Source organism: Apteryx rowi, unplaced genomic scaffold (assembly GCF_003343035.1).
Source record: "Apteryx rowi isolate R43461 unplaced genomic scaffold, aptRow1 scaffold_107, whole genome shotgun sequence".
Classification (NCBI taxonomy): domain Eukaryota; kingdom Metazoa; phylum Chordata; class Aves; order Apterygiformes; family Apterygidae; genus Apteryx; species Apteryx rowi.
This window is the reverse complement of record NW_020447275.1, coordinates 1,702,074-1,712,132: the sequence shown is the minus strand read 5'-3', so window position 1 is coordinate 1,712,132 and position 10,059 is coordinate 1,702,074. Positions and strand designations below refer to the sequence as shown.

The following is a 10,059-nucleotide window of genomic DNA, read 5'->3' as shown; positions in this document are numbered from 1 at the left end:
ATGGCCTCCAGGATGAGCTGCTCCATCACCTTTCCGGGGATGCAGGTGAGGCTGACTGGCCTGTAGTTCCCTGGGTCCTCCTTCTTGCCCTTTTTGAAGACTGAGGTGACATTGGCTTTCTTCCAGTCCTCAGGCACCTCTCCTGTTCTCCATGACCTTTCAAAGATGATGGAGAGTGGCTTAGCAAGAACAGGTAGCTGGACAGCCATGTCTGCAGCAGTGGCTGAGAAACTTGGGATAAAAGCTCTGGAACTCCTTTCTACTAGGAAAAAGAAAAGAGAGAAGAAAATCTGAAATGCACCTGACTAAGAGAAACCAGCCTACTATAGAAGGGCACTTGTCAGAGATAATGACAGCTGTGAATCAGGACTTGAAGCACAGTTCTCTTGTTGCCATTGGACTACTAACTATTTTGGTGAGGGTACTCCTTCTGTCCAGAAATTTCTTGGTCTGAGAAGCTCTTCCAGTCAAAATTGGTAGATATGCTTCTACAAAAAGTTTTCTATTTTTGCAAATCAGCAACTTCCAACAAAAATACCCCCCAATCCACTTTTCTTAAAAGTTCCTGCCCAGCTGTCATCAAGAATGCCTGGAGTTCTGGCAGGTCAAGGTCCAGCTGTCAGAGCATATCCCATACAAATTGACATACTGTGTTCTTGGAAAGGTCAGCCTCAGGATGTGGGGAGCAATGTGCCTGGAAGCTTTCAGGCATGAAAACTGAAGCGGAGAGCCATCTTCTCCCATGTAAAGTGCTGAAAGCACTGAGGGGCAGCAATATTAACTGCTAGCATGTTCTTTTCCTGCTGCTTAGACTGCTATTCTTGTGTGAATATAGTATAAATGGCATATTTCTCCCCATGTTCTATTATTCAGGCACTTGGCCTCTGGATTCATACACCCCTGCCCTGATCCCCCAAAGCTTGTTGAAGGTTCTGATGTGAAACTCTTTGAGAAACTCAGGAAATCCAAAAAAACAGGACAAAGTCCATGATCTCACATCAGCTTATAGCTGGACTGAGGTTTCAGTAGGACCGTAGAAGAACTTACATGTTTAATAAAGTTAATTTTACTGGTTTATATAGGAGGGCATTCCCTGGAGCCAGGCAACTAATCTTCTGGGGCAAACTGGAAATACAAGGAGACAATAAAAGCAGTTTAAAAAAAAGTTATACATTGAAAAATTTAGGCTTTGTTTGTGTAAGTCAACAACAATGACATTTGAACCATTAATGTTACTAAATTAAAAATTCAGTTGCAGTTCAGTGGAGGTAACTAGAAGTGTAACATGAGTACTGGAAAGAACAGGACCATTGCCACTGTTTAGAGAATGCGGCTAAGACTAAGGATGTTTATATATGCCTGTTTTGAGGTCAGCAGTTTAAAACTTGCACATTTATATAAGAAAATGACTCATTCCATGGATGTTTTAATATTTATGGAGTAAGGTAGCAGGCTTGCAGGTGTGCTATGGCCATAGGACAAAAGAAAATCTTAATGGTATTTTATTAATAGTCAGACTTGCTAAAGTGAGATTATTGTTCCTGACTGCAGCAGAACCACAGCAAAGAAGAATGGGACCATAAAGATCATTCCCAAAACACCCTTGTCCTTAGGAAACCTTTTAATTCCTGCCTTGAGTTTTTTTCTGCAACAAAACTGATAACAAAAAATATGTTGAAAGCACCACTATGCAGCTCACTGCCTCTCAGCTCATCTGATCGAATACCCATCTGGAGAGTGAGTTGTGCCCTCTTCTGCCAACCTGATGAACCTGACCTGCTGAATCATCTCAGCAGGTCTCGTTTATACAAGGAGAAGCTGGCAATGTGTGTACTGTTAACTGTGGGGTAACCATGTTGAAATCTCTCCTTGTGGAGCTCACCTGAGGGCATTTTCCAAGCAACATGGATAAAATTAGTGCAAGGACTGAGCTTCTTCAGGTGCTCTTAACTGTTTTTAACTCTTCCTCACTGATGGCAGGCTAGCAGATTAATAAACCTGCAGCAGCACCTAATGGCTGATTTGAGAATCGCTGTGGTTTTGTGCATAAATGTGAAGGAAAATTTATCAAGAGGCAGGGTGTGTAACTGTACCATTTGCACTAGGACATTCTGCTATGGGTTCCTTTATATCCACAGAAGCTGATGCTTCAGTTTGCATCTGATTCTGCAAGCACGGAGCTCAGCTGATAATCTAACGTGTGACTCAGATATCTCTAAAGCAAAAATAAAACCTCATGTTTCTGTTCAAGGCTTAATCGCTTGCATTGTGATATAATGTATTGGGTTTTGTGGGTTTAGACTTCCTATGGAACAGTAGTTTCTACAGACTGTGTTAAGGGCAAGGCACACTGTTGTGTGAATCAAGTCCAGAAAGGGAAGTGGCTGAAGTCAAGGAAAATTTGGGGATAACTAAAACAATCACGAATCTCCTAGAGAGCTGTTGTCAAGCAAGCAGCTGGGATATATGGCACACAGCTTTTACCATGGCAGCTATTGCCATTCTAGTGAAATGCTTACATAATTTCATGAAACTGCATAATATTTTAAAAGTAAAACTGAGGAGAGGTTCTGTGCTTTTTCAGTCAAGTTTGCTGTGATGCCTTCTCACAGGAGCTGCTTACTGGCTGGGCTGAGGCAGAGAGTGCAGAGTAATAGCTGGCCAAGTCTGTGGTTGATTTAAATTATTAAAGCGCTGGTCAAGTCAATAGAGCTCTGCCAGCTAAGAACGCTAATTTTGAGTTCCTGTGTAAATCAAGACTGTCAGTGGCATTAAAATGGTGTGAAATCAGAATTTGGCCCATGTTCCCCTAATAATGCCATTTGTAGTTCTGAATATACACACACAAAATACTGGAGGGAGGAAATAGAGGAGAAGCAAGGAAGGACACAGAAGATAAAGGGGATTAATTTTATTTAGATGCAGATATATTAGAAAGGTCTGTTCTTAATTAAAGTTTCTCTTCTGTCCCTACTGTTTTACTTATGTATTCCACATTTATAGAATTTATTCTTTTCCTTTGATTTTAGCAAACAGGTAGCATTTGCAGATAAAATGTTTGATGTAATCAGAGACTGATGTATTGTGCAACTAGAAACCATTCCCTTCCATTCCCATATCATTTGGCAGAAGTATTGATTGTAGTGTTTCTGAGTAAATCCAAAGAATATGGTGCTGTTGTTTCAGAGGGATAATACTGCTTGTTGGGAGGGAAGTGATTCACCACTATTATTTAATTTTACCTTGAACAATGTCTTCAACCAGTCAGCATCTAAATGAATTGTATATAGCATAACTGCAGCTTGATGAGAAGAGCTTTTAAGCCATTGCAGAGGAGACCAAAATTGACAGTAGTTAGTCGAAAATAAGCATAAGCATGAATCTTTTCTTAGAAATGGTCTTTTGCTGTGCTCAGTCTCTCTTGCTTATATAATCTACTGGCAGTCATTTCAGTTTGAGTCTCACCATGATACAGAACCAAGTAGCTGCTTCCAACTGAACTGATGACATTGGTTTAGTCTGCCAAAGGCCTTGATGTAAGTGCTTCAGAAAAGAGGTAGAACATTTCCCATTGATGCATATAGTCATGAAGATGTATAAATATAGCTGGACTGCTTCAAGAGTCTTCAGCAAAATAACTCAATGGGATTTATCTTGCATGCATGAAAAGCTTGGTAAGTTGTGTAAAATCTCCAGATGGTTTGCTGAAACAGCCAAAGTAATTTCAAAGGTCTGACAGATGGCAAAACTTTTTCTGCATGAGTAAATTTTAGGTGTGTATTTTCAGATGTTTCCAGTGAGTGGAAAACACTCACTGGATGTGTGGATTCTTGCATGCAAAAGTAGAGATATTGTAGAAAGCTTTGCGTTCCATAAAATCAGGATGTTTAAAGTAAATGTGTAAAAGGAGAGACATCTGAATCACTTGTCACTTCTGAAAGTACCAGTGGTAGAGCCACATCAGGTGGAGCCTGGGGGTGACCAGTTCTTGGCATCTCGCGGTAGGTCGCTGGGAGTAGCACCAATGGGAATTTCCTTCCTGAGATTCCGTAGCATGTGCCCACAGCCCTTCACTGGGGAAAGGCAGAGGGAAAAAAATGCATGGGACCAAAAAACAAAAAAAGGCACAAAACATGAAGGGATGAATTTTCAGAGGTGTCACTGTTCACCTCTCTTTCATATACTTAATTAATGCTAAAATATACAATCAGATTTTACTGAGTGAGTTGGAAAATATCACCCTTTATTTTTTTCTCTTGGGATCGAAGAAGATGACATTGAAATACATAGACCCAGTTGGTTCAGTGAAAAAATTGCCTCGTGAAAAAAAAAAGGCTTCAGGTGAATTTGGATTTTAGTGGTTGTTTTTTGAGAGGATAGTGCAATGCTGGATGGTTTTGTGAAAACCTGGCTGGAAAGGCACCAAATCATGTTTAATGGAAGAATTTGTATTTTCCATGGATATGTTGTTGGTGCCTATGTTATTTCTCTGCTGTCTCTGCCTTTATAGCTCAGAAAATTTGCATTCATGCTAATATGTTTGTTTTTTACCATCCTCATCTCTAAGCCTAACATATCTGAAGACTTTGAAAACCACAGCACTGCTAACAGATGCTCTTACTGGCAGCTTCTGCTTGTTTGCTTTTGTGCTGGCTATGGAATAAATGGAGTTGGTCCCATACATTTAATTTTGTTTCTCATCAAAATATGTGACTGAATTTTATGATATTTAAATTACAACTACGTTATTTTGGGACCTAGCAGTATCCAAGCAATCTGGTTATATATCCTTTTTTAACAAAGAGAATTTTTTTTTAAAATTGTATTAAGGTTGCTGGCAGCCAGTTATAGGAGTGTTTGTGGAAACACTCTCCAATTCCATTTTTCCTGTTGTCGGAGCTTCTAAGACAAAGCTAGAATGTTTGGCAGCGTCGGTGAAGGTAGGAGTTTTGAGATGTTTTCTGAGTTGACTAACAAGTAATTTCCCTGGGCTGCCAATGTATCTCTTTTGCTGAAGAAGTTAAAGAAAAACAGAACGTGATGAATTCTTTTCTAAACATTTTTAGGAAACAAATGTCTTGGGGTTTAAAGGACCTCGCAAAATGAGTGTGATCATACCAGGAATGAATATGGACCATGAAAGAGTTTCCATCAGACCACGGAATGTAAGGCATACCATCAGTCAACAATAATAACAACTTGAATTATTTTTAGTTAGTTTTTGTTTTGCATCTCTGAAGGTTTAGAGGTTAAAATCACTCTGTGTTTGAACAGTTGCAGAACAATGGGATGTGTGACTAGTTGTCTGACTCACAATAGCAGTACAAATAATAGTATATTTTGCTAACAAAAGATACAGCTAAGCTTTTCCAAGCTGTAGAAAGGATTCAAATGCACAGTCTCATTCAGATACCTCAGCGTTCTCTGTTTCATTCGATGATGCTGTGCTGAGAATTGAGGGGGACAATTTAGTCTTTGGGCTATGATTTATGAACATGTTTTTTGTGTGAATGTATTTTTTGCCTTGTGAAAGTGTTAAACTGAAGTGTGTATCTGGTGTGTGCAGGAACATGAGACACTTCTTGCAAGATGGCAGAACAAAAATACAGAGAGTGTCATTGAGCTGCATAACAAAACTCCAGTCTGGAATGATGACACCCAGTCCTATGTTTTAAATTTCCACGGTCGAGTCACACAGGCCTCAGTGAAAAACTTCCAAATTATTCATGATAATGACCGTAAGTATAGCTCCATGAGTCCATGAGTGAAATGTGTGGAAACAGTACTGCATATGCAGTCTAACAGTGATTCTGCCCTTACTGTTGCTACTTGAATGAATTTAGTTACTTGGGTCCAATTCACTACGCTCTGCCTTGTGTGGCCATTACAGTTGTAGAGATTGGGTGCTTAAAAGCTCCGGTTTGATACCTACTAGAAGTGATTCTGCTATGTGCTACCGTAGTTTTCTCCCTTTGCTGCCCAGGTTGTGAACCGAGCAGTAGTCTAGACTCCTTTCTGCTCTGAGCTGCATTAGCTACTTCCAGTCAGCAGGACCATGGGGCAGTATCACTCTGCTCTGGCACTTGTAGCACATGAATCCTTCTCCGGTTGGTTGTTTGCTGTGGTCCCCATACACTGTCCGCCTGGAGCTGGTGGAGTCAGACTGGTCCCATTGTGCATCCCCTTTGCCATTACTACTCTTTGTTGCACTAGTCCTGCAGTACTCAACCTGAAAATGTTAGGACTACCTCTCACACCACCACTAGGACCTCACCTATATACTGCTTTCCTCCAGCCTCCTATGGCCTCTTAGTTCTCAGGCTAAGGTACAGTTGTTGGAGCAGGGGAAAGACTGATTTCACATCACTTTGCACTTATTTTAGGCAGGCATAAATAGACACTAGGTGCTGGACCACACTGGGTTAGAACAGTGCCATGCTTAGACAACAAGGGAGTGTTGGAAACTGTGATAAGAATGGCTGCGCCAGACTCTGAGAGCTAGACTGGGTTTGAAACATTGATATATACATTTGCTGCATTTTCTAAAGGAAAATAATTAGGTCAGCTCCAGGAATGAAACAACATGTTTCAGGCTGTGAATGAGACTAAGATTTCCTCTTGCTGACAAAAAAGTACAAAAAAGAAAAAAAGCTGAGGAAAAACTTCTGAATTTCATATAACTGAGAGGCAGACCTAGATCGCAATCATACGTTCTCTCCTTCCCCCTTATCCTTACATATCCACTTGCCTAAAGTAAGTAGGAACTGATTTGGTCTGTTCTTGGTACATATGAAATTCAGTACTTGGTCTATGTAACAAACTTGCACATTTTATACAGAAGCAGGTTTTTCTCTGTGTTTATGAAATTTCATGCCTATAAAAGCAAAGAACATTTTTCTATCTGTGTAATTTTTAAAAAAAGGCAGTACAAGTTTTGCAATCCTTAATTGCTTAGCTGTTCCTCGTTCAAGATATCCTTGCTTGCTCTGATGTCAGCACATCTACTGCCATGACTATGTATGAATGATGTTTGAGTGTGTTTTGTTGTGTGGTGTTCTGCTGGGCCAGAGGATGGTGTTGAATGCATGCTTATTTAGTAGGGGCTGTGAACAAAAATAATGCTCTGTCGCTTTTTATGACCTTTCTTGCAGCTGACTATATTGTGATGCAGTTTGGTCGTGTGGCTGAGGATGTGTTCACCATGGACTACAACTACCCAATGTGTGCACTACAAGCCTTTGCTATTGCCCTTTCAAGTTTTGACAGCAAGCTGGCTTGTGAGTAAAGTGGTGTGGGAGAGCATCATCTCAGAGGAAGCAGTTTGCCATACGATTCCCAATTCTTTGCTGGTGTCACTCATGGTCCGTACTAAACAGGTCAGGGAAAATGCAGTTCTGGAGGACCACTATATTGCTGAGGAGAAAATAAAATGAATCTTTTTAAAATTCAGGACATTCAGGAAATAATGTTTTCCTTTTTTTCTGTCATATTTTTCTGAAAGTGGCATCAAGTTTGTGTAAATAGAAGTCCTATCTCATGTTCTTGATTATGTTATGGAGATGTGCCATGATGTACTGTACCGTGGCTCTAGTAGCACCTTTATAATGGTGTGTCTTTTTTAAATCCAGAAAGCGCGCTTTCAAAAAATTTCTTTTTACATTTAAGAATTATTCTGAGGCTGCAGCCATACCTCAAGGTTGCATTCCTGCATTGGATAATCTGAGCTTCACATCATCCAACATAAAAGAAAGATCACAACAAAGATGCACTTTTTTGAATTTGCAAGGATCTCGTGTAGCATAAAGCCAAGTCTGGGGGTTGAAAACCTATACTGGACTGAACTTGATGCATTGCTATCGTATATGTAGAAGGGCATGGTGAATTTTAATTGCAGTAGGAGGAAATGGAGAAGTAGAAAGCACAAAATAATGTTGCACAAGTCACTTGAATTCTGAGTTGTCACTATGTTTTAACATCTACATGCTTTTTAATTTGTTTAAAATGAAAATGTATTGGGAATACAGCAAAGGAAAAGGAAAACTCTGTAGATGCCAAGAAAGCATAACTTATGTTGAATCTGGCATGTTGCTTGTTGGGAACTTATATCCTTGTATTGCTGTGGTAATTCAAACACGTATTTTGTATGAAGTGATATGAACAGTTGGATAAAGACTCTGCACAGAATCTTATTTTAAGCAGGCTGTGTAAACTTGAAGAAGGTAAATGGAAATATTTTATTAAATTTGTCTGGCCTTTTGCAGTTTTAAAATTTGTTGATTGCATTTTTTTGAACTTTCAGCAACAACCACTTTTCATATTTATTTACCATTGTAAGAATGCTTGAAATTGATTGAAACTGTGTATGTCATTCTGTAATGTAATGTAGTGCCAGCTACTGAGCTAAATCCTTCTAGGCAAATCTAGTGTATGTTGCATACAAATGAGATATTGGCAGGACACTGAATAGTTTAAAATAGTATTTTCTTTTGTTTCATTTTTTTTCTGATTTTTCTGGAATATATAAACAAATACCATTTCAAAACATAAGCAAAGAGCAAGCCATTCTCTTCTCTTCTGAATATCTCAAAAGCCAAGAGCTGCAACTGAAAGTGCAGCTTAAAACACCTTTAAAAATAATGAATCTTTCTATATTGTTCTATACAATATTATCCCAGATGGCACACAAAGTAATGGAATTTATATGTAGTTCACCAGAAGGGTATTGAAATGTGAGTGGAGTAATTGTGTTTTATACTGTGTGTATTCAGATCCCCCTTTTTACTCTTTATAGCCTCTTGTGTTGCACAACCAAAGATTATATAATGAGAAAATGAAATCAAATCTGCGTGTCTCATAGCTTTCAGTCCCTTTTTGACTGTAGGGGACAGGCCATAAGGACAGGTTGTGCCATTTGGATTGTGTAATTTCAACTAATAAAAGAATGCTGTCTTCTGTCATTTGCCTTCAGGTCTCCTTCCAAATATACAGGCAAGGAAATTTCAGGAGACTAATATGCTTGCCATTAGATTGCTGTTGTTCACTTCACAGCTTTATTTGAAAGTCTGTTTTCTCAGATGGAGGTGGAATAAATAATCGGCAGCTTTTTTTTCTAATCATCTTTATATCTATGGGAAAAAAGTCTGCTAGCTTTGAACTGTTTTCTTGCTGGACTCAGCCTGTCAAATGTGATCTGTAAATAACAGGAGACTGTCATTTTTCTTGCATCTTTTTTGCAAGAAGCATTTCCATGTAACTGTATAAACTGGAAAGTCACCTTTGTTTGAGGTAAATGAGCAGTCAGATCCTTCAGTGAATGATCAAAACGATGAGTCAAGAGCTGCAGTCTGTTACATAGCACTTTGTACGTGGATGCTTTGTTTTCCCCTCTAGTTGGTGGTTTTGCAGTGCCCCACACCCCCATCCATGATCTCATTTTGGATTTTAATGCAAAGATGGCTCTTAAGCCTTCGGTTACCTGTTATAAGTCTTTAAACACTAGTGCCAGTGATAATCAGAATTTTTGTTTAGCCTATTGCAAAACCAGGAATTTCCATTGCTAGTATTTAGGTCTGATTTGGATTTCAGGTATGCTGCAGCATGGGAATGGTTGAATCTGTGTGGCTTTAATTCTGTGGCTCACCAGTAGTGTATTTTCTTTATAACCCAAGAAAGTGAGTCCTGACATAATTTTCTGCCTCTCTCTGTGCACAAAACTGTGTCAAAAGACCTAAGTGCAAGTCATATGCTACAAATACACAATCTGTTGGCTTTAGTAGTGAAGTTGGCTTAGGAAGATTTATTTTTAACCTGGATCATAACAATGGTCTGACTTGCATCTTGGCCCCAAGAGGTTACTGGCACAAAATGGAAGCTCGCATGCAATGAACTTCTGCCCAAGAGTGAGAATGAGGAGCTGGGGAAAGGCAGAGAGCTAAACTTCTTGGGACAGTTTTGCTGCCAGCACATTGTGTAGCTTCACTCTTACTGCGTGTTCTTTCCAGACCATTTTTTTTTAACCTGTAAGCATGCCAGGAGGAAAGTGGTGACTCAAATTCCCAT

At 39.4% G+C, this 10,059-nt stretch overlaps 1 protein-coding gene across 4 annotated transcripts in view; it reads left to right on the top strand.

Moving 5' to 3' along the window:
* Positions 1-8,941, top strand: part of TUB (tubby bipartite transcription factor) — a 77,191-nt gene extending 68,250 nt beyond the window's left edge. For all 4 annotated transcript variants that reach the window (XM_026070559.1, XM_026070549.1, XM_026070538.1 and 1 more), the window contains 3 exons: positions 5,067-5,165; positions 5,567-5,738; positions 7,152-8,941. In XM_026070559.1, coding sequence (XP_025926344.1) covers positions 5,067-5,165; positions 5,567-5,738; positions 7,152-7,285 — 405 coding nt within the window. In that variant the 3' untranslated portion in view covers positions 7,286-8,941. The remainder of the gene's footprint in view (positions 1-5,066; positions 5,166-5,566; positions 5,739-7,151) is intronic.
* The last annotated feature ends 1,118 nt before the right edge of the window (positions 8,942-10,059 follow it).